This window comes from Bufo gargarizans, chromosome 3 (genome assembly GCF_014858855.1).
Source record: "Bufo gargarizans isolate SCDJY-AF-19 chromosome 3, ASM1485885v1, whole genome shotgun sequence".
In the NCBI taxonomy this organism is placed as follows: domain Eukaryota; kingdom Metazoa; phylum Chordata; class Amphibia; order Anura; family Bufonidae; genus Bufo; species Bufo gargarizans.
In genome coordinates, this window is record NC_058082.1 from 496,916,902 (window position 1) to 496,942,382 (window position 25,481).

Genomic DNA, 25,481 nt, shown 5'->3' on the forward strand with positions numbered 1-25,481 from the left:
TTGTAAAAAACTTTCTAAGTGTGAAAGTAGCCTCAGACGGATCCTTCCAGACTTTTACATTGAAAGTCAATGGGGGACGGATCCGTTTGAATATTGAGCCATAGTGTGTCATCTTCAAACGGATCCGTCCCCATTGACTTACATTGTAAGTCTGTACGGATCCGCACGCCTCCGCACGGCCAGGCGGACACCTGAACGCTGCAAGCAGCGTTCAGGTGTCCGCCTGCTGAGCGGAGCGGAGGCTGAACGCTGCCAGACTGATGCATTCTGAGCGGATCCGCCTCCACTGAGAATGCATTAGGGCTGGACGGAAGCGTTCGGGGCCGCTTGTGAGCCCCTTCAAACGGAACTCACAAGCGGACAGCCGAACGCTAGTGTGAAAGTAGCCTAAAGATGCACCAAATGCAATCATACAGTGTAAACCGCTGTAATAAACGTAAAACCCTACCGATATATTTTCTCACCAGATACAGAAAACTGTTGTTTTCCATACAGATATATTACTTCGGCAGTTACTGCTCTTTGAGAGTCACACGTTATAATATCTCAGCTGTAAACTTTTTAGATGTGTGCTTTTTTTCTTTAAATAAGTGCAACCAACAGACAAGGCCACTTGACGAAAAAGGAATAAATGGCTGTTCAAACATTCTAAAACTGTTGATTAGAAATGGCCAAAAGCACAGTGTACACCGAGGGGCAAATCAGTCCCTGGAGATAATCATCAGTAGGGGGTGCACATACTAGACTGAAATAAGACGGACACGTAGGTAAGATACAATACACAGAGGTCCTACAAAACAGTTACATATAACCAAAATATTTAGGCTAAAAGTAATTGTTGGCAGCACCTCCATGTATTCACCTGCATTTACTAACTAAAAATAACACTTCTTAGGTAAAAAGAGACTACTCTTTGAATTTCAATGATTAAAAAAACTAAGATAGTCCATTGGTGCTCTGCTGTATCCAGTGATACTGTCGTATATTCTCCGTTGAGGATGTAGACGCATTTTTGCTGAGAGTACAAGAAAGCTAAGCAGATGCTGTGTTCTTGCACTGGCGGAAAGCAGTGCGAGGCGTTCAAACATACAAGAACCGTGTAGCATATGACAAGCCTTCTAAAAGCCAGATCCCGTGAACATGTCGGACTTGGAGGAATCATCAATACTTTCTTCTGTGCCATTTTTTGCTGATAAGGTCCTGCCTGGCTGTATCTGCAGAACAAAGAGACACAGGATGTGGTTATGACACCTACAAATCCACAGAAAGTGACGTTTTGTCTAAATCATTTTAACATCTTTTTATTTTATCGTCTTCATTTTGGTGGAGTTTTCATGGCCTATATTAAAGGGATTCTGTCACCAGGATTAGTGATATAGTGATATTTATATGTGCCCATTAGTCTCCATGCAGTGTTTACAATGATCCCTCTGTTTATGCTCAGTGTGTGTTAGATTCTTATAAAAAGCGATCTTATTGATATGTAAATCACCTCTGTCAGGAGCCCAAGGGGTTGTCCCACGATATGTTGGAGCCCAGCCGCGCCCATCGATCCAGGAGCCCAGCACCGCCTACCACTTAATTTATTCACTCCACTATGCCTGACGTCAGTTCTTCTCAGTGCCGTAATCTCGCGCAGAGGGAGTCGGCGCATGCGCAGTTGACTCATCGAAGCCGGTGCGGACTAGTGCCGGTATGCGTTAATATGCAGAAATACTCCACCACATCCGCACACTACGTAACATGTGGTGCAGATTTTAAGGCTACTTTCACACTTGCGTTGTTGTTTTCCGGTATTACTGGTAAAAAAAACATTTCCGTTTAGTCCTCTCATTCTAAATGGAAAGAGATCCGGACGCCTCAGGACGTCTTCCGTTCCGGCAGCATTCTGTTTTGTGACCAGAATCAAAACTGCTGCAAGCTGTGGTTTTGTGTCCGGTCATAAAAACGGATCCGGCACTGAAAACAATGTAAGTCAATGGTGATGGATCTATTTTTTATGGAGCTTAAAAAACTGGATCCGTCACCTATTGACTTTCAATGTATTTAGTGACGTATCCGTTGGTTTTCCGTTTTGACTTCACACAATCACATCCTAACTCAAAATCAAAAGAGATCCATTTAATTCTGGTATTGAGATCATCAGTACTGGAATTAACAACGCAAGTGTGAAAGAAGCCTTAGGGTCCATTCACACGTCCGTAAGGGTTCTGCGGATCAGCAAAACACGGACACTGGCAATGTGCATTCCGCAATTTGCTGACCGCACTTCGCCGGCACTGTAATAGAAAATGCCTAATCTGGTCCGCAATTGTGGACAAGAATAGGACATGTTCTATTTTTTTGCGGAAACGGAAGCACGGATGCGGAAGTGTGGATCCGCAAATGTGGATGCAGACAGCACATTCCAGCCCCATTGAAAATGAATGGGTCTGCACCCATTCCGCAAAATTGCGGAACAGATGTGGACCCATTTTGCGGACGTGTGAATGGACCCTTAGTCTGCTGTATGTCCATTTATGTTGCGCATATTTGCCACAAATTTCTCCCTTTGCAATGCAGAGATGAAAACTGCTGGAAACCCCAAGCATTTCCATGATAATTTCTGCAAAAAATCTGGACCCTTTGTTGCAGATTGTGCTGCTGCAGATTTTCTCACCATGTGTGACCGTAACCGAAAAGTAATAAAGCAAACAATCGGTAAAGCTGATCAGCGTTTTTGTACCCTGCAGACTTGTGTATATACACATACACTAGAATAGATGGCACCCCATCCAGCACATGGACCGCATAGGTTTGGTCACTCCTTAGTCCTAGTCACACCCCTGGCATGTAGAGGTAATTCACTTACCTGAAAAGGCTCACTGATGCCAGCCAAACACTGCAAATTATGACAGAAATAGCCCAACAGAAATTCACCTCCATCAAGTGGAATTTCGTCAGCACTGATGTAAACCTACAAAGTGCGACAATTAAAAGGTTACAAATTTACACACTTTCTGTTAAAAAACTCCCTGAAGTGAGAAATTGTGAGTAAAAGTAAAATCACAACTTTCACTCCCCTCCGCTCCCAGTGCCACCACTCTGGTCCTCTCCACTGGGCTTACTTTGTATCTGTATAACTATTGGAAGACTAAAATATAACTTTTATTAAATTTGTTAAAACAAAGGTATTTTCAACTCAATAAAACGTGAATAGTCCTAGATAATATTTTCACAGGGTGCGAGTCTATTATCAACCACTCAGACCCGATCTAGGACGATCTGTCTACATAGGGAGCAGCATATGGCAAAAGATGATGGGGATGAAAGTATGGAACACTGGGTACACCCTCACTTCTATTCCCCAACAACCAGTGAATATCTATTTAGACTAACACTGAACCCTAATGTGCTACCCTATGCTGGCGAGAACCAAGTCCTGCTTCCTCTTATTTAAGGCTCGACGTGTTTTAGAAGCTGGTCAAAACAAAAAGACTGCTGCACACAGTCTGTCTACTGAAGCTATGTACCCATGTACTCCCAAATGTCTGCTGCAGCCAATCACTGGTCTCAGGTTGCTGCACATCACTAAGGCCCCCATCTGCTTCCGGTGCTGCCGCTCCGATTCTCCCCATTGGACTTTTTTCTCACCTGGCTGCAGCAGTGATTTTAACCGTGTACTCCCAAATCACTGCTGCGGAAAATCACTGGTCTCACGCTGCATATAACTAAGACCAGTGTTTGGCTGCAGCAGTGTACATGGGCACATCATCAATCCAGCGTCTCATGATGCATATAACTAAGACCAGTGTTTGGCTGCAGCAGTGTACATGGGCACATCATCAATCCAGCAAAGTCCTCGCTTTGTGGCGCCTTTTGGAAAACCCCTATAATGTCATTGTTCAATATAACAAGGTGGAAAGTATATACGGAATCACATAAGAGGAAAGGACTTGCTTATACAATTAAGTATTGTAAAAATGAGAATGCATTCATATAATATGTATTAATGTTAATCAGTTCACCTTCAAATCCATGGGATTGGGGAATGTGTATGCTTTCCATGGCCGTCATGTCCAAAGGGAATTCACAGGTGACAAACATGATTTACTAGATGTGGCTGTTGTAATACTTAGAGGGATTTTATCAAAGGTTTCATGCCAGTAATGTGGTGTAACACCATGTTTGAGCCATAATCTGCAACTTTTGGAGGTTCTCGCCATTTTTCAAAAGTGTTAAGAAGAGTGGTGTAGCTTAGTGAGAGGGGCCGGGCTCAGCGTGGCCCGCCAGACTTACTATAACATACTCCAGCACCTGACATAAGTTATAGCTAGAGTCTGTGCCAGCTCCCAGTTGGCATAGACTTGAGTTTCTAGCGCACCGAGTGCTAGGGATGCACCTCATTAATTAAGAGGCATCTTCCTCTTAATAAATCAGGTGCCTCTTACTCCAGTGCAGGGAGATCAAGACTGGCATATGGGAACACCAGTTTTGATAAATGTCCCCCCATAGTCCTATACTTACCTGATTACAGTCTTTACAGAAAGAAATTTCATCATCTTTAACCCAGGCATAAGTGACATAGTCATTAGTATGTCTGAAGCCAACCTAGAATAAACAGACATGGGATCGATATATCATTCCTCGGTTGTATATACTGTTAACACAGGTCTTAACTTAGTTCACCTTATTTTATTATACCGATTGGAAAGCTAGGTAGACTAATGCGAATCCAGCTCACCTCTTACCCAGTCAAACCGCTGGTGCACATATACGTGCAGAGTGGCACCGAGAATATATAAGAAAAGGAAGCCCAGCATATATCATAAACCTTCTGGCTTTATCAGGGATTTTCCATAAAATCCATCATTAGCAAGTAGCGTACCGCTGACACTTTTCAGGCCTTAGTAAGCCCATACACTTTCAATGGCTGTCGACCGAAGGCCTCTCTCTCCCAACGTCCCCATGCACATACACGCTCGGTTTGGCCGAGCAGGTATTTTCAATGTGGAGAGAGGAGAAAGTGATTTCTGGTGACAGCTTATCTCCCAGGAGAACAAAAATGCAGTTGAAATTCAGTCTGCCCGATCCTTTTCTCCCCAACATCATCTGTAAGGGGAGAGTCAGGCACTCCCGATACACATTAGATGGTCACAACGTCCCACCAAAAACAGTAGGTTTAACTGTCAATAGCCTACTGCATATGGAGGAAGGGGGGGGGGTCTTTAGTCATAGCTCGTTCATAGGGTGATTGGCAGCAACTTCACACGAGCTGATTACTGGGAACGAGTGTTTATATGAACTTTAGTTGCTACTAATGGCCAGATAATAGTCCTGTATAAATGCGTCATTAGGTCCTACAAAAGTCTGAAATGCGTAAGCGGCACATATTTACTCATGATAATATTATTATGAAATGTGCCTAATGAAGCCTGAAGATTTCATGACGTATATTGGTCAATGGTCTTAGCTTTTAGAATTACAAAGATACTGGTGCAAATTTGAATGTGTTGATTAAGCTAGATATTTCTGTAAGTGAAAGAAAACTTTATACGACCAAAGACATAGTGGGGGAGATTTATCAAAACTGGTGCAAGGGAAAACTGGCCTAGTTTCAGATAACAACTAATCAGATTCCAACTTATATTTTTCAGAACTTCTCTGGAAAATGAATGGTGGAATCTGTTTTCCCTTACACCAGTTTTGATAAATCTCCACCACTATGTCTTTGGTCATATAGAGTTTTCTTTCACTTAAAGAAATATCAACACATTCGAATTGGCACCAACCTAAGTGGTGTAAGCTAAATGCTAGTGGAAACAGCTTTATGTAAAAGTTTAACATAAAAAAAACTCGAGAAACCTAATGATGTGTATTAAGAAAACAAGCCTTGCCCATAAGTGTGCATTTCAAAGGGGTGTGACTGCTACAAAGTGCTTGAACGGGGAGTCGAGCCCTCAAATGTCTAATACCTCTGCTATTACCAATAGATTGGAAGAACCTGTACAGGACTCCACTCCTTATAGCAAATGCAATGGAAGGTAAGGAACTGGATCAAGGTTCTGGTAAAGGGGTGAAAGGGAAAAACACCTCTTTTCTTCTATGTATGGCTCTGGGCTACACTATAGTCAGAAATTGTCATCAAGCTAATGAGTAAAATGAAAATAAAAATCTTCACAAAATGACTACTGTACAAAAGGATGACTTATCCGGTCTTTGTTGCCTATAGCAAACCAATCACAGCACAGCTTTCATTTGGTATTCTGCTCTTGAAACAGCTGCACTGTGATTGGCTGCTACGAAGCTTTTCTTTTAGGGTATGTTCACATGGCAGATTTTGCCTATGTAGAAATTGGCTGTGGATTATGTAGTAGTAACCTTCTGGTTTCTGCTGCGGTTTTTCAATCGCTCACGGTATAGACCGACTGAATGGTGCTGAACAATGAGTAGACACTCACTGCAATTTCCACCTATGGCGGCGCAAAGACTGTTCTTTCTTGGGGCAGTTGCAGAGATAAACCGCTGCCGCATAAATGGCAGTGCAGCCTCCCATTGAGAACTATAATAGGCAGTGTACATGCAGCCGCCCTTCCGTTTCTGGCACGTAATCCGCATTAAATTCTGCAGACACATAACCGCTTGTATTCTTAATATACTCTGTATTCTATAATATAATCTGCAGTTACACAAGGATCATTAACCATGACATACCCTGTAAAGCCCAATCCAGTCCCAGGTGCTGCTGGGAAAATCGTGGCTCACAGAATAGCTGATGAGAGAGTCGTGGTCGGCGTTCCATTCTCCCTCTGCTCTCAGAGTAACGGGGGGTTCGAGGATCAGAGGCTTCATCTACAAGTAAAGTCACAACTCAAAGTGAGAGAGCAGCGGAGTACTGTGCCGTATTAAGATGCACTGACTATGACCGTTCCTCCCCATACAGTTCACCATCGTTTACACAAGGAGATGTGCGGTAAACAAGGATTTTTTATTGTGCCGCATAAATGATCGCCCAACAGACAAGCATTCATCCATTTTCAGGGTGATTGTCAATTTTTTTGAACAAACATCACATGATGCATGACTTTTTTTTTGTAACGTTATGTCCTTAGGGCACATGACATGGTTATATCATTCCTGGTTCAGTGAGATCACAATTGCACCCCCCTTCCCCCTTCCATTTTTTTTTTATTATACGGTATATTGTACATCTCAACCTTTATGGTATATTTCTAGGATAGGCCACAAATGTCAGGTGCAGGACCCACCTCAGGAACCCACTCCAATCTCCAGGACAGAGCCCCCGAAGTGAAGGGACAGCAGCCGCATGTGCGTGGCCAACCCTCATTTACTGCTATGAGAGTTCCGGAAATGGCCAAGTGCAAGCGGAGACTTGGCCGCTATTGCGAGGTGTGCTCTCGTTAACTTCAGGGCCCTAGTTCTGAAGACAGGAGCGGGTCCCAGAAGTAGGACCTGCATCTAGCTGACATTTGAGGCATATCCTAGTGAGATGGGACAACACCTTTAGGAAACCAAACAAAGACATAGATTGCATACAGTATAAGACTAGTAAACAGTAACACACTGGGGAGATTTACCAAGCTAAATGTGTCCGAATTTTGGCTTAGTCTGCGCCCCAAAAACTGGTGCACTTTCTTAAGACCACATTCATTATGTGTTTTGGATGCTTTTTTTTTTAATCAGGTATATTTTTATTGAAAATATATAACAAAAAAAAGGAAAAAGCTGAGAATTACATACATTTCTTGTACATTAGTTCACATACTGGCTGTCTAGTATAATAAAGTATTATTGCATTTACAAGATTGCATGTCTTATCATTTTTTCAAAGACTCCGTTTTTTTCCCCTGAATGCAAAAGAAACCTAATAACAGTAAATTATTTATAACTCCCCCCCAACCCACTCCCAACTTCCATGCAGAGACGGCCAGCCTAACTCATGTTGAAAAAGCATTATGCTGTGGCGTTTGATTAGTTTAATGTATTACTCTTTTATACGATATGTTGTCTAGACCGAGGTGTCAGTACCATATAACTACTACTGCCTAAGATATTAGCGTTCCCCTCAACTCACAGTAAGGGTCCATTCACACGTCCGCAATTTTGTTCCGCTTTTTGCGGAACGGAATTGCGGAGCCATTCATTTCTATGGGGCAGCACGATGTGCTGCCCGGATCCGGAATTGCGGATCCGTACTTCCGGGTCCGCAATTCCGATCCCGAAAATTATAGAACATGTCCTATTCTTGTCCGCAATTGCGGACAAGAAAAGGCATTTTCTATGAGAATGCCGGCAATGTGCGGTCCGCAAAATGTGGAACGCACATCGCCGATGTCCGTGTTTTGCGGATCCACGGTTCCGCAAAACACACACGGACGTGTGAATGCAGCCTTAGGGTCCATTCACACGTCCGTTGTTTCTTTCCTGATCTGTTCCGTTTTTTGCGGAACAGATCTGGACCAGTTCTGTACCCATTCATTTTCAATGGGTCCTGAAAAAAAAATCAGACATTGAGCTGTCCGATTTTTTTCAGGACCCATTGAAAATAAATGGGTACAGAACTGGTCCAGATCTGTTCCGCAAAAAATGGAATAGGTCAGGAAAGAAACAACGATGTGAATGGACCCTAAGTGCGTTAATGCATAAAGTTGACCCCGTACGCAATCTCTTGCCAGTGGCTGCAATGCCAAAGCAGGGACTTCAAACCAACCCTTCCAGATGGTCAGGAATTTTGCTGGGCATTTTCTTTTTAAATATATTCCTCTTTCATATCTCTATATATTATCAATTCTGTTTAGAAATTCCCGTCTAGTGGGCGGGCTCTTTTCTATCCAATACTTGGCTATCAATATTCTAGCCTGAAATAGCATTCTTTGTATGCTTAAAAATGTTCCGCTTTCTGTAATACCGAGTATACATATTCTGGGATCACTCACTAACTGTATCTGGGTCATCTGGGCAATTATCTGCAGCAACTCTGTACAATATGTTCCCAACTCAGGACAGTCCCAAAACATATGCTATAAGGAGGCCTCCACCACCCCACACCGGGGACAGCATGAGTTCGGTCGAATACCTATTTTGTGTAGGTATACAGGGGTTTTATACACTCTGTGTATTAGATATAGTTGAGAGAGATGCTGGGCTTCACTAAGTGTCAAGCTAGGAGTTGAAGCCAGAATAGTGTCCCATTGCTCCTGTGTGATAGTCCCAACGTCCCATTCCCATCTACTTTTAATTGGCAAGCAGCTCGGTGAGATAGACTTGCCAAATAAATGCCTGTAAAGTATAGAAATAAGTCCCTTAGAACTGCCCCTACACAGTACCTGTTGAACTATCGGAGGTGAAGCTGACATTGATATGCCCTATTTAAACTGCGCCTGGTATGCATGCCTTAACTGTGAGAATTAATAGAACACATTATGGGGGAGACCAAATTCCTGTTGTAGTTGTGCAAATGACTTCATAGCCCCTTCCTTCTGAAGTTGATGAAGGAAGAGGATACCCTTTTCCTCCCACGGGGAAAAGCCCTCCAGTTTAAACATTTAAGGCAGTCATAAGGGCGTGCTGTCATAGAAGCCCTGGAGACCAATCAGGTTCTTAAACTTAGACCAAACTTTTGTTATCACGGGACGTACCCCACAATATCACTGATACGTTTGTGGCTTCCCCAGGTCTGCCATAGCAATAGGTACCTTTTGCTCCATGATAAATGTTGCTATTCTAGCTGAGGGTCCCAAACCAGTAAATTATTCCCAACCCTTAAAATGTTGTATTTGTGCGGCTATGAAATATAGCCACGGATTTGGAAAAGAAAGGCCTCCCTCTTCCTTACCCCTCTGTAGTGTCTCTATACGAATTCTGGGTTGCTTCTTTTTCCATACCAAGGAGCGATTCCTCGCTCTGGTCTAATAAAAACAGATGACATCTGATACGTCGGTAGTCTGCACTTTGGAGAATGACTGGTTAACTGGTGACCATGGGAACGGACGCCTATTTATTCTTAGAGAGAATAACCAACAACCATCCCTGAGGAAGAAATTTGTTAATTTCGAAATACGTTGGTGTTTTTTTGGTTCGAGAAGGCATCCATCCTCTCGTGGATTACCAGCTAGGGCTTCCCTCGTGCGCACGAGTAACCGGCCGGGACCGCGCCCGCTCGTAGAGGAAACCTGAAGATACGAACATTGTAGCAACTCTCCAGCAGCATTACTGAGAACTACAGCGAGGATCCCGCATACCAGTCCATTACAGGCAAGTTACTATCTCTTGCAGCATCTATATGCAAGCTTATTATCTATCAGGTTGATTAGTTTGGACTGGCCGAGGATTCAGCAAACAGTGGTGTGCACGTAGTTGGGGGCATCATTTCACTTGATGTGACATTAACTACGAGACCCACCACCTGACACTGTTCAGTCAGCGCGGTCTATTTATCTCTCTGGTTTTATAATTTATTTGTTCAGGGTTTAGGCAATTTATCCCTCCTGTAGACCAGCAGCGACACACTCATACAAGTGTTATTTAGTGCAACAGTATCACATCTGCATTGTTCCAATTGTATGAGGTAGCGAGGGTACCCATAGATTTTTTATAAAATACCCTTTGAGGACTCCACACAGGAGAATTGTGTAGCATATATAACAATTGGGGCATCAATATCATTTAAATTAGATTACAGCGACCAACTACCAATAGGGGGAGCTTGCACCAGGCATTAACTTTGTCGTCTGTAAATTTATGGATCAGTGCGTCTATATTAACCTTAGCATAGTCCGTAATTATTGGCATTATCCTTATCCCCAAATATTTAAAACTTTGGGCAATTTGGAGCTGGACCTGCATCCAGTCTATCTGTGGTGGCAGGGGGTCAAGAGGAAGGATTACTGATTTATCCCAATTAATTGTCAATCTGGATCTCTTACCAAACTCAGTAATGTGTTTCATAATTGGGTGACTAGAATGTGCTATTTTTCCAGTATATATAAAACCATATCATCAGCGTATAGGGAGATTCTTTCCTCCCCAGGACCCAATGGAAACCCTTTCCAATCAGGGGACGCACGCAGAAGACAGGCCAGGGGCTCAATGGCGATAGCGAACGATAGAGGGGATAATGGACAACCCTGTCTTGTTCCCCTATGTAGTGGGAACTGTGCGGACAATTCCCCGTTTGCCCTAATTCTGGCAACTGGTGAGCAATAAAGAAACTGAACCCATGATATAAATCCCGTCCCGAACCCCATGATCCTCATAACCTCCCACAGATATTCCCATTCGACGCTGTCAAAAGCTTTGGCAGCATCAAGGAATATCACCGCGTGACAACCCCCAGTGTCCATTGGTCTTTGGAGATTAAGGCCTCTTTCACATAGGCGTCACGTTTTGGCTCCGGATGCGTCCCGGGTGCATTGCGTCCAGCCCTCGCTAGTAGGTACGCAACTGCAGTCAGTTTTGACTGCGATTGCGTTCCGTCGTTCAGTTTTTATTGTGCGGGTGCAATGCGTTTTGCACGCACAGGATAAAAAACTGAATGTGGTACCTAGACCCGAACTTCTTCACTGAAGTTCAGGTTTGGGTTCAAGGTTGTGTAGATGTAATTATTTTCCCTTATAACATAGTTATAAGGGAAAATAATAGCATTCTTAATACAGAATGCTTAGTAAATTAGGGCTGGAGGGGTTAAAAAATAAAATAATTTAACTCACCTTAATCCACTTGTTCGCGCAGCTCGGCTTCTCTTCTGTCTTCTTTCTTCAGGACCTGGGTAAAGGACCTTTGATGACATCACTGCGCTCATCACATGGTCCATCACATGGTCCATCACATGGTCCATCACATGGTCCATCACATGGTCCATCACATGGTCCATCACTCACCTCACGCATTGCACCCGCGCGGAAATCTCGCCCATGTGAAAGGAGCCTATGAAAAAGTCTCCGTAGATTAATGGAGGTGCTCTTGTCTGGCATAAATCCCGACTGGTCTGCGTGTATAAGGGAATTCATTACTTTATTCAGGCGGTTAGCTAGTACCTTTGCCTATAAGAGTCAGGTACAGTGGGTCTTTTCCAGGTTTAGGTAGTACCACCACCACAGCCTCTCGGCAATTTCCCCAATCACAAAGCATCTTTAAATGTATCTAAGAGATAAAGGAGAAGGGTTTCCTGATAACGTTTAAAAAACTCTGCTGGTAAACCATTAAAACACGGGGCCTTCTCATTGGGGAAAGATCCAAGGGCCGCTTTAAGTTCCTCTAACTCTAAGGGTTCATCCAGATATCGGGCCGATTCTAATGACATCACCGGTATGGGTATATTATTAGCTAAATAGGACTTAATATCGCTAGCACTCAAGTCTAGTTTTGAAGTATATAACTCTTTGTAGTATCTATAACTTCTTTGAGGATAATCGAGTCCTCTGCAGAGTGGATTCCTTCTCTAGTTCTAATAGCTATTATTCTGGATGGGCCCTCCTGCGAGCGGACCACTCTGGCCAATAAGCTTCCTGCTCTCTCCCCTGCTTCAAAATAATTCTGCCTCAAGAAGAAACGTTTATTGTCCGCAGTTTGAGTTAGATGGTCCTTTAGTTTATCCTGTGCCTCCTTCCATGCCGACTGTCTGTGTGGATGAGTCCTGTATATAAAAGGGCCTCAGAGTCTTTCACCTTCCGCTGCAAGGAGTCTAAAAGTCCCCTATTCTTGTTTTTCCACCTTTTAATTTTCTGTATATATAAGCCCCAGACATAAGCTTTCATAGTATCCCAGACTGTTCCCATGGCCGCTGAACCTATGCTAGAAAGAAAGAACTCCCCAATCTGCTCTGTAAGGGGATCTCCCTCATCCAATAGTTGGATCCAAAAAGGGTTAAGCTTCCAGATACCGTGTCCACTGCACTCCCTACCCCTCTCCAGCTGCATTTCCAATCTAATGGGCGAGTGGTCTGATAGACTACGTGGTAGATATTCTATAGAAGAAATATAGGACGAAGCCTCCAGGGTCCCAACCGGCAAATCTATCCTGGAGAGAGAATTATAAGATGGTGAAAAACAGGAGTACTCAGGATATCGGATTCTCCACAAATCATAAAGATCCATGTCATGCAGCAGTTTTGCCAGTGAGGTCTCCAGGGCACCAGTCAGTGTGGGATCTAGATGAATTTATCTAGGGAAGGGTCTAAATACTTATTAAAGTCTTCCAATAGTAGTATCAGTACTGGGGGCCCCCGTATTACGACTGTCATGACCTGCCTAATCATATTACAGGAGTATGGAGGCAGGCATATACAGGTCCTTCTAAAAAAATTTAGCATATTGTAATAAAGTTCATTATTTTCTATAATGTACTGATAAACATTAGACTTTCATATATTTTAGATTCATTACACACCAACTGAAGTAGTTCAAGCCTTTTATTGTTTTAATATTGATGATTTTGGCATACAGCTCATGAAAACCCAAATTTCCTATCTAAAAAAATTTGCATATTTCATCCGACCAATAAAAGAAGTGTTTTTAATACAAAAAAGTCAACCTTCAAATAATTATGTTCAGTTATGCACTCAATACTTGGTCGGGAATCCTTTTGCAGAAATGACTGCTTCAATGCGGCGTGGCATGGAGGCAATCAGCCTGTGGCACTGCTGAGGTGTTATGGAGGCCCAGTATGCTTCGATAGCGGCCTTAAGCTCATCCAGAGTGTTGGGTCTTGCGTCTCTCAACTTTCTCTTCCCAATATCCCACAGATTCTCTATGGGGTTCAGGTCAGGAGAGTTGGCAGGCCAATTGAGCACAGTAATACCATGGTCAGTAAACCATTTACCAGTGGTTTTGGCACTGTGAGCAGGTGCCAGGTCGTGCTGAAAAATGACATCTTCTTCTCCATAAAGCTTTTCAGCAGATGGAAGCATGAAGTGCTCCAAAATCTCTTGATAGCTAGCTGCATTGACCCTGCCCTTGATAAAACACAGTCTACCAACACCAGCAGCTGACATGGCACCCCAGACCATCACTGACTGTGGGTACTTGACACTGGACTTCAGGCATTTTGGCATTTCCCTCTCCCCAGTCTTCCTCCAGACTCTGGCACCTTGATTTCTGAATGACATGCAAAATTTGCTTTCATCCGAAAAAAGTACTTTGGACCACTGAGCAACAGTCCAGTGCTGCTTCTCTGTAGCCCAGGTCAGGCACTTCTGCTGCTGTTTCTGGTTCAAAAGTGGCTTGACCTGGGGAATGCGGCACCTGTAGCCCATTTCCTGCACACGCCTGTACACGGTGGCTCTGGATATTTCTAGTCCAGACTCAGTCCACTGCTTCCACAGGTCCCCCAAGGTCTGGAATCTGTCCTTCTCCACAATCTTCCTCAGGGTCCGGTCACCTCTTCTCGTTGTGCAGCGTCTTCTGCCACACTTTTTCCTTCCCACAGACTTCCCACTGAGGTGCCTTGATACAGCACTCTGGGAACAGCCTATTCGTTCAGAAATTTCTTTCTGTGTCTTACCCTCTTGCTTGAGGGTGTCAATGATGGCCTTCTGGACAGCAGTCAGGTCGGCAGTCTTACCCATGATTGCGGTTTTGAGTAATGAACCAGGCTGGGAGTTTTTAAAAGCCTCAGGAATCTTTTGCAGGTGTTTAGAGTTAATTAGTTGATTCAGATGATTAGGTTAATAGCTCGTTTAGAGAACCTTTTCATGATATGCTAATTTTTTTAGATAGGAATTTGGGGTTTTCGTGAGCTGTATGCCAAAATCATCAATATTAAAACAATAAAAGGCTTGAACTACTTCAGTTGGTGTGTAATGAATCTAAAATATATGAAAGTCTAATATTTATCAGTACATTACAGAAAATAATGAACTTTATCACAATATGCAATTTTTTTTAGAAGGACCTGTATATGGCAATGAGGAAAATTTTTATTTTATATATAGAGCAATGAAGACAAACATATCTTCCCTCAGGGTCGATCTCTGAGGAGAAACATTCGAAGGGTAGGGCTCTGTGTACAAGGACGCTAACCCCTCTAGCATGCGTAGAATAAGTGGAATGGTAGGCATGTGAGATCCACCGCTTGAGTAGCAGTTTCTGAGTGTGCTTAGACAAATGTGTTTCTAGGAGACACAAAATGGCCAGTTGGTATTTTTGCATAGCCATAAAAACTGCCTGATGTTTAGTGGTATCTCCCAGGCCTCTAACATTCCAGACCAGAACCTGAGTTTTACCTGCCATAGTTCAGAAAGGTGCAGAAATGCATAGGATATACATGTCCACATGGACTAATCTGTAGCCAATAGTTAACTGGATAAAGAGTTAGGTCGTCTCTCCGGAAATACCCTCCCAATACAAACAATATAACAAAAAAATATCCCCAAAAAGAGATCACTCCTTTCGTGCCAAAAAGGGGACACGAGGCACAATTTCCTGAAGCCGACTAATATGGAAAGACGGCACCAGTAGCCCATACCTAAAGAGTGTAGGACAGTAGAACAAATGTGCTATGAACATAAGGGTAACTTCCAACACATAGAAACCCCTGGCGGCAACAATTCTAATGCAACAAGCGGCTTCTTAGTCATACGGTATAAAGATATTATAGATATACATATAATCAGGCTAACTAAAGTGGAGACCAATGACAGCTTTCCTGTGTATTATATCTGTCTAATGGGTAGTAAATTCTGGAAATAATAGATCTAATAACATTCAGATTGAAGTACAGAGGTGGTAAAATACTTATCGTAGTACTATGGTGTCAACAGTGATAGTCCACTTCAACATGGATGGTCCCTACTATCAGCCAGTCCCAGTAGGATCACAGAGGGAACCTTTGTGTAAATCCATCCAACGAGTAGTGTCTCCAGGCGATTCAAAGAGGTGGACCTTCCCGCCAGCGACCACTTGCAACTTGGAGGGGTAGAGCATGGAGTACTGTATATTTTTCATCCTTAGACGCCTCTTTACATCCAAAAATTTCGCCCTTCTTCTTTGGACCTCCACCAAGAAGTCAGGAAATATAGATATTTTATTGCCATGTACAGTTAAATCCGCACGATATCTTGCATTACGGAGAATAGCATCCCGGTCTTGGAAATGCAGGATCCTAAGTAATATTGGTCTCGAGGGAGCCCCTGGAGGAGGGGGATGGAACGGCAACCTGTGTGCCTTTTCTATTGCGAACATCGGAGACAGAGAATTTTGTCCAAACTTTTCTTTAAACCACTCTTCAAAGAATAATAATACAGTGTTAGCCCCTTCTGCCTTTTCCGGTACTCCCACCAAGCGAAGATTGTTACGGCGTGATCTGTTCTCCAAATCCTCAGTTTTATTGATAAGCAGGGTAATATTATGAATAACCTTGGCTAGGTCACGTTTTACAGGGGGTATATGATCTTCTAAAAGGCCAAGTCTTTCCTCCACCACAGCAACTCGTTCATTAACTTTCCTGATGTCTTGTCAGATAAAAGAGACACTTTCTTGGAGGGACCTTATGGATGTAATTAGAGCTGCAATTTTGTACTGCCAGGAATATATCTTTAATTGTAGGCTCTATGTCTGGTGACAGAGCAGGGACAGGCAGCTGCATTATGGACTGCGCTAATAGGGCTTTATGGGCTCCCCCTTCACTAGCTTCTGTTTCCTCCACGTGCGATCTGCCATCTTGGCCCTTGCTCTCTCTCATGGCAGCAGTCACAAGGGGGTTTATCTCTGTCCCCTCTGTCTTCCCCGATGGTACACTTGCGCCCTCAGGGCATCCCATTGTGTGGGGGAACCCGGGTGAACTGCTCTAGACGAGCCACCACGTCCACCGACCTTGTTGATGTGGCGGCGCCATATTGTTTAGCCGGAGACTGCCCCGGACCCTCCCGCTCCTTCTTGTTGGTGTGGTTCATACTGAGAAGTGCTGGCAGGGCGCGTGTCTACCTGCCACAGCCTCCGTCCCGTCGATCCGGGGTATCTAGCCACAGGATGGAGCAGGATAATCTTGGTTGCCGTTCAGGAGCTCCGCGATGCGCGCCTCCTCACATTGCTGGCCAGACCAATTATCTTAGGAGGGGCACTGGCTTTCCTTAAAGGGGTTGTCTCACTTCAGCAAATGACATTTATCATGTACAGAAAATTTATATAAGGCACTTACTACTGTATTGCGATTGACCATATTGCCTCCTTTGCTGGCTAGATTAATTTTTACATCAAATTATACACTGCTCGTTTCCATGGTTACAACCACTCTACAATCGAGCAGTGGTGGCCACGCTTGCACAATATAGGAAAACCTGCCAGCTTCTCTGGTGGCTGGGACAGTGGAAGTGCACATAGTCCAGAACTTTTTTCCCCATAGTGTGCAATCATGGCCACCTCTGTTGGATTACATGGATTAACCATGGAAACGAGCCGTGTATAATGTGATGGAAAAATGTATCCAGGCAGCAAAGGAGACAATATTGACAATCACAGTACATTAGTAAGTGGCTTGTATTAACTTACTATACATGATAAATGCCATGTTGAAAGGTGCCGGCGATCACCTGAAGAACAAGTGTAACGCTTGTTCCTTGGGTAATACAATTGTTGGTGCGGTCACCTAAATGATTGTTTCTGGGCAGCAGATCATACTGTCTAAACAGCACTCTGCTGCCCAGAAATAATGCAGCTGTAGTGATCGCAATAGCGATCGCTCCTCCCCATATTATGGAGGGGCTCGCTGCAAGTAAATGCAGCTTTCTCCTCCACTGATGAGCAGCGATTGTTGGGAAGGAATGCTTCCTTCGCGACAATCACCTGCTCCATCAGACCGCGTAAAGGGGCCCTAAGTTTACACTGTCCAATTACGAAGCAGGATTAGTACATCTGCACCACTGTGTACATGACAATTTCTGAAGCAGAATCAAAGACTTCACGGTATTATAAAGCGTCATATGCTGTGTACAGTTTATGTATGTACCTGTAATGTGAAGGTTCCCGTTACCGGCTTGTGATCACTAATTCCGTAGCTCATGTGACTCGTATACTTTTCTAAATTGATTCTTAAGATATGCTCAAAATCTGATCCTACAGCTTCATCCAGTTCACTTTCGGAATCTTCCTTTAATTTCCAAAGAATGCGATCTGTCCAAGCTGGTTTGCGTTTCTTTCCGCTGGAAAATAATGCATTATATACTGATAGTTATTTGGAGAATCAGTCAATTTCCTAACAAAATCTACTTTCTACCACAGACCGCAAGTATATTGGTCCATCACATTAGTGAGAAGAAATAAGAAGAGATTATAAGACAGCGTGCCATATGAATCCAATAAAAAAAAAAAAACTGTCCCATATTCCTTCAAATGCCATAAGTAAAGAGATATTCTCCTGAACGGCTCCATACAAATGGCAGTACATTGTGATTGTAGAGCTTCACTAGCTTTACGGCCAGGTACTATGCAGAACAGACTCCGTGCATAAAGCTCAGTATTGTGCATGGGGCCTAAGAGAAAAAAATCTAATGTACGTAAAAAGATTAGAACATCTGAATAATGATACTTATGAAAAATAGAAAACCTTTTTTGATTTAGATAGACCAATCGATCGATCTACAAAGATCTAGTAGCTAGTAGAGCTGAATTCACTTGTATCTTATTATTACATTATAATGTCTTGTCTGCGGTTTTACATAAGACTGCAAGTAAACGTACAGCGGATGCACAGTCAAGGCAAATGAAGCCTGCTACATCTGTAAGATCAAAGATTATTCCAATAAACAACATACAATTAAACAATAAGATATGTCCTATATGATCAGCTCACGTGTACTGTACAATAAATATACCCATAATATGGAACGTCTGAAGAACATTACATGATTTATGTACTACTGCCTGTGAATGCAAGATGTAAAAAAAAAAGCCAAATTATAAAATAAAATAAAAAGAAGAGCAAATATAAAACATCCCAAATATTTCGTGCTGATTAGGTAATGATCATGCCGGGAAGCTGGCACGTTATGTGGTTAGAATTCATGGAACTGTTCAGATGGAGGGCCAGAGACAAATATTATGTTTTTTAAATTTTTTAAAAAGGATGCTACATGCATTGAGCATTTCTATCGGCACAATTTATACATTGGAACCAAAGCAGTGTTCAATAAACAGGTAAAATGTAATTCATTTACAAAGAAAGAGAATGCCTCTTGGATATTAAAGTAACATTTTATGTAGGTCATTTGTGGTTAATCCTGATGAACTGTACTATGACTAGCCAAAACCATCTATAAAGGGCTTGTAAACAGCAAACTGATAAAATTCAATATTAAAAGGAGTTTTCCAGGCTTTTAATATTGATGACCTATCCTCAGGTGATCAATATCAGATCGGCGGGGGTCCGACACCTGGCACCCCTGCCGATCAGCTGTATGAAGAGAAGGCACGTGCCGTGCTCGCGCGCCATCTCCTGTCTCTCTTTCTGCTTGCCATAGACAGCAGCAGCGAGCAGGAAGAGAGACAGGAGACGGCGCGCGAGCACGGCGCGTGCCTTCTCTTCATACAGCTGATCGGCAGGGGTGCCAGGTGTCGGACCCCCGCCGATCTGATATTAATGACCTGAGGATAGGTCATCAATATTAAAAGCCTGGAAAACCCTTTTAATATACAGCAGTTAACCAAGGTGAAAATGGAGCTAAATAACCATTTCCCTTCTGTTTACAGCCGTGTCTGTGGATTGTATTCTGTTCTAAAGCCTTTATTTTTGGTCTGCAGAAAACAGATCCTTGAAAAACTGTTAGTGTACACTCCATTTTTTTTTATTACCACTCCCATCAATAGGAAAGGGATATTCACACACACACAAAAAAAAAGAAGACCTGTTTCTAGGATGAGGAACATGGAAAAAAAATGGATAGTACACTGAAGAAAAATACAGTCATGTGCACGAGGTCTAAGGTCTAAAGACAAATGAATAACCATTTGGTTACATGCAATTGATTGGCTGGATGTGATTTTACTGATGACTGGTGTTGGAGAGGCTGTGAGAGAGGCAAGAAAGAGCTGCCTCATTCAGCATCTGTACTATCAAGTACTATCCAACCTTGTACACAAAACTACAAAAGATAAGTTACTGTTCAAATAATATAGATTTTTTTAATATTCAAGATACATTCTCTTGAAGATGTTTAGTAAAAATGACAGTCTGAGATCACAAGGACATAAAAATGCAGTTTTTCTAGTAATGAAAAAAAAGAGACAATACAATAAGGACAAAACCAGATTTCTAATTAACATGACGGACATATGTGAAATGGTATCTAGCACATGTCAGCATACTACTGATTTATTTTTATATTAGTACAATCTACAACTAGTTTTAGTCAGGGAAGCAAAGGATTTTTTCTTACTTAAATCCCAATAGTGACTTCTTCCATCTAAAAATTAAGCATATAAATCAGTGCATAAAAGACTATTATAAGTATAATAGATAACACAATAAAAACCCTTTCATACAGCATCAAGAACCTGAAATCAAAAATAGATGACTGGTGAAATATCTCAGGTTTTAGCTACCATTTGGCATGTGAACCAGAAAAATGACTGGCAGGACAAAGACCCCCACCGCCCTTCACAGCCCGCTTCCTCTTTGACGTTTAGCTCAGATTTTATAGTATTAAGTGTCAAGGGCTAAGGTCTTGTTTGAGTGCAGTCCTTGTGCAAATGAATGGCCATGTCAATGGCCATTTTCTTATGTTTACTGTCTGACAGTGGCTTATATTTGAGAAATATAGGTCATTTAACCTTATTTATATATGTGCTAAGACACATGTTCCTTAAAGGGCAGCCAGGATATATTGATGACCGAGCCTCAGGATAGGTCATCAATATCTGATCGATGTGGCTCCAACTCCCAGCACCCACACCAATCAGCTGTTTGAAGAGAAGGCGGCGCTCATGCGAGCTCCACTTCTTCAAGATTACACTGCGCGTCATCTAGTTTGCAGCAGTAGAACAGTATGATTACAAGTGCTCATTCCATTCAAGTCAAAGGAACAAGCAATTACAAGGCTTCCGAAACGACGCGCAATATAATCTTGAAGAGCAAATAGAGCTTGCATGAGCGCTGCCTCCTCTTCAAACAGCTGATCAGCGTGGGGGTTGGGAGTCATACCCCCACTGATCAGATATTGATTACCTATCCCGAGGATAGGTCATCGATATGTACTGGCTGCGCAATCCCTTTACATATGCTTAAAGATAACCTGTCAATAAAAAATATAGTAGAATCTGCAGGCAGCATGTATAGAGCAGAAGGAACTGAGCAGATTGATATATAGTTTTGTGGAAAAAGATTCTTGTAATTTATACATGTAAATCTCTGCTCTTTTTGAGCTCAGTTGTACACAGGGGCCATCTTTACCAGTGATGATGGCATAGGATGGCCCCTGTGTACAACTAAGCTCAGAACGTTCAGATATTTAAATGTATTAATTACAAGTTTTGCTGAGTCTTTTCCCACAAGACCTTAAAGGATATAACAATGGGTTTCTAAACAAAATAACTCCTTACAAAAAAAAGTATCTAAACTTTTACACATGCAAAATCTTATTTCCTTATTTTTTGCAACCTACAATGATATTTTCAGCAAATACCCATTAAAACTCTAGATTTCTGATCATTTTACCTTGTATCATATACATCTGAGTTCAGGTCAAATTTGTATGTTGGCTTAAACTTCAGAGGCCCTTCCATAAATCCTTGGAGAAATCGTTCCTTCTTCTTAGCAATATTTAACTAGAAATGTACAAGAAAAAAACTCTGCTTGAAAAGTGACATTTTATTTCCTTACCACCAACAAAAAAAGTTTACATGGTATGATGGCTTTTTCTATTACAGGACACATGACCGCAATACAAATTATTGAGCCCTAGGGGTGATATTAGGGAAATATTTATAAAACATGAAAAAAAAAATAATCAGCAAGATAAAGTGATATATACAGAACTGCGCAAAAGATTTAGGCAGGTGTGGAAAAGCATAAATACTTAAAAAATTGTTTATCAATTAACAAAATGCAAAGTGAATGAACAAAATAGAATTTTAAATTGAATCAATATTTAGTATGACCACCCTTAGCCTTTAAACAAGCATCAATTCTGTTAGGTACACTTCCACAAAGTCAGGGATTGTAGGATTATAGTCATCAGTATAATTGCTCAGTTATAACAAATGTAAAAAACGAGATTTTTGTGAACTCACCTGTAAAATCTCTTTCTCGCGTAGTTCATTGGGGGACACAGACCGTGGGTATAGCTGCTTGCTGCCACTAGGAGGCGACACTAGGCTAAGAAGTGATAACTCCTCCCCCGCAGGCTATACCCCCTCCAGCCTGGAGAGAGCATATCAGTTTGTGCCCAAGCAATAGGAGTAGGAGAAAAAAAAATCAATAATGAAAATACAGTACACAACCCACAACTGACAAACATCAGTCGGAATGCACCAGAACTGAGGACCATACTGGCCCACCAACCGCCAATATGTGCGGCAAACAGAACACTGGGTGGGAGCTGTGTCCCCCAATGAACTACGCGAGAAAGAGATTTTACAGGTGAGTTCACAAAAATCTCGTTTTCTCGCTAGTATCATTGGGGGACACAGACCGTGGGACGTCCTAAAGCAGTCCACGGGGAGGGAAAAAAATCACACGCCCCTGGAGAAAAAACGCCCTCGAGGATGCGGCATCCGCTGCCGCCTGCAAGATCTTGCTGCCTGGAGCAGCAACAGATGATGGCTAGAAAAGACCCCCGAAAAACTCGGTGAACTTGCCGGAAGACCAAGACGCTGCCCTCTAGAAGCGATGTCTGGAGTAGATGAACCCGAGAAATGACGACCGCTGGACAGCCAGGCCATCACTCCGCTAGGAAGCAACCGACAGGCAGACATCCCAGGAAAAAAAGCATCCCGTTGGAAGACGCCAGCTATGACAAGGACCTCCAAGAAAATCAGGCAGAAAACCCATACAGCGGAACGCGCCAACGCGCCAGATATGGACCAGCAAATCTCCGAGGCCAAAATAGATGGCTGATGGAGAGCCCGCCCTTAAAATACGAGGGAGAAAGAAGAGAAAAACCATGTCCGAGAAGACCCGAAAAGCGGTGACCTTCCGCCAGAAAGAAAATTCTGGCGGAGCACTGCCTGATGCAAATGACAAAGGACAAATGGACGTACAAAAAGAAGAAGAAGAAGTCCCAGAGGGGGGGGCTTGTTTGTTCCTGAAACGCCCCCAGCGATCTACCGATCGTCGGGGCGAAGCCGGTCGTAGACCACAACTGTGGGAGCGGAACCAAAATCCAGGTTCGCAGGATCCTCCTCTGGTTAAAAGAAACCGGTAATGGAAAAAAACCCATAATTGACATATATTGACTTCCGGGCAGAGACCAAGATAAGAGAATACTCTCCGTGGAAAAAAATAGATCCCGGATTCCATAGCTATACAACCCATTGCCACCGGTCGAGGAGACCGAAGGGAAAAGGTGGTCAGCAGTCCAGCTAGAGGAAGGACAGGAAAGAAAAATAGGGGTGTTCCGTTCAAGGAACGAAATCCCTACCAGTGGTGACAAGGTGTGACAGTCACCCGCTCAGCCTGGCTTGGGGGGACCGTAGTCCACCCCCGGAAGGAGCAGTGAAAGGAATGACCACCATCGCTTGATGTGACACAGAAGTAACCATAACTGAAGGAAGGAATCACTGTAGTGGTAGACGAGTGCCACAGGGACTAAGTAAACATATCTGACGGACAGTATCACCGTAGTGGTAGACGAGTGCCACAGGGACTAAGCTACCCAGTCGAGCGCGCCCAAGTAAGGTGCTGATAGCTATGGCACTGACGCCAATGCAAAACCCGAGTTGACGACACAAGAACAATAGTAGTCAGAGCAACGGACAGTTAACAGTAATGAAGACCATTGAGAGGTCAGGGCAAGCCCATTGCCATCAGGGACTGGCACTGTACAGATCTCTTGGTAATGAAATACACCCTTGAGGAGGAGCCCATACAAAGGAAGCTGCCAGAGTAACGCAAAGGCCACACTCCAGCTGAGGAGGATGCCACACCGTACAGGATACCAATCCCAGAGTCGGAAGAAACCGCCGTCTGACGAAGGAACTGTGCAATAGGAATGTTCAGTAGGAACCCTAGCATGTAGTGGAGATGCAAATACCCTTTGTACAGTAATAGCTACCGCCTGCTCCTCCCAGCGTAAAACTGAGGGAGAGGCCTAAGGACACCCAGAAGTAGCATGGAACCAAGCTAACTCAGTCAACCAGAGCCATTCTGAGGCATTCCATCTAAAAAGGGGGCAAAACCAGAGCAACCGCCGAAGCAGTGTCAGGGTAGAACCCCTATCTGAGGGGGCTGACCCACTGCCATGAGTTCGATCTCCGGCCCTTGTGAGAACTACCCTTGCTTTTTTTTTTTTTTTTTTGTCAGAAGTGGGATCTGAACCCACGCCTCCATTTGGAGACCCGAACACCCATACACGGAAGAGATTAACTCTTGAGTCTGGCACATTAGACCACTCGGCCATCCTGACTTAGAGAACACGCTGTAGTAGTCAATGCAGAATGCCAGCAAAACACCCTCACCTAATGAGGAAGAGTGGTGGCCCAGAATACAGAGTCAGTGCAACCTTGGGCTCGCTGGGTCGTAATCCCAACATTTGTATAATGGCGTGCACCCACACGCTGTAGAGGACCAAGTTCTGACCGACCTGAACGGTGGAGGCCCATAGGGATGGGAATCTAGGGCACCTGAAGAGCTGCTGAGCGACTCCCTTAAGAGAACAAGGAACGACCTATCTGCGCCAACCACCAGTACCAGAAGAGACGGGAGGATACAGTATGGGAGCAGTCCCAGTATCCATATACCTCTAGATGAAGAGTACCAGGCACCAATGGCAACGACTGTTGCCGCGGCCCACCCGTGAAGGAAGCCACGGCATCTAGTGCGGAGGCTTAGTTGAATTAAAGCATGCATAGATGCTCAGTGATTTCCCGTTAGATGTAGAAGGGGGTAATGCCACGACTGTTGAATAGTATTCAGTGGTAGCGCAACCCTCCGTCAAGGAAGGAAGGTAGGGAGATAAACAGAACCGCATCCAACGGTAGTGTAATAACCCCCTCCCTGGAGGGGGTAACGCGTACTGTAAGCACTACCCTCAATGGAAGTGCAACCACTCCACCCATGAAGGGGAGAAAAATATATAGGGAGTACTGTATCCTGAGGTTAGCGCCAGTACCTAACCTATGGCAGGGGGTAATGCACCCAGTAGGAATTGACCCCTATGGCAGAGAATTACACCCCTATCGAAGAGGATAATGCATACGAATAGTCCCGTTCCCGGTGGGTAGAGAATTCCTCCACCTAAGCAAGGTGGTAATACTTACAGCAAACATTGCCACCCGCGATAAAGCCATAACGCCTCCTATAAGAGAGGCTAATGCATAACGCCAGTACTGTACCCA

General features: G+C 43.4%; 1 protein-coding gene across 4 annotated transcripts in view; it reads right to left on the reverse strand.

Moving 5' to 3' along the window:
• Window positions 1-283: 283 nt before the first annotated feature.
• The window catches only part of INPP5K (inositol polyphosphate-5-phosphatase K), a 99,752-nt gene continuing 74,554 nt past the window's right edge, over window positions 284-25,481 (reverse strand). For 3 of the 4 annotated variants that reach the window (XM_044283866.1, XM_044283868.1, XM_044283869.1), the window contains exons 8-14: window positions 21,643-21,752; window positions 20,366-20,392; window positions 17,941-18,133; window positions 6,694-6,831; window positions 4,507-4,590; window positions 2,852-2,956; window positions 284-1,214 (exon numbers count right to left, since the gene is read on the reverse strand). In XM_044283866.1, the coding sequence (XP_044139801.1) occupies window positions 1,119-1,214; window positions 2,852-2,956; window positions 4,507-4,590; window positions 6,694-6,831; window positions 17,941-18,133; window positions 20,366-20,392; window positions 21,643-21,752 (753 nt within the window). In that variant the 3' untranslated portion in view covers window positions 284-1,118. The remainder of the gene's footprint in view (window positions 1,215-2,851; window positions 2,957-4,506; window positions 4,591-6,693; window positions 6,832-17,940; window positions 18,134-20,365; window positions 20,393-21,642; window positions 21,753-25,481) is intronic. The other variant, XM_044283867.1, reaches the window with a different exon arrangement.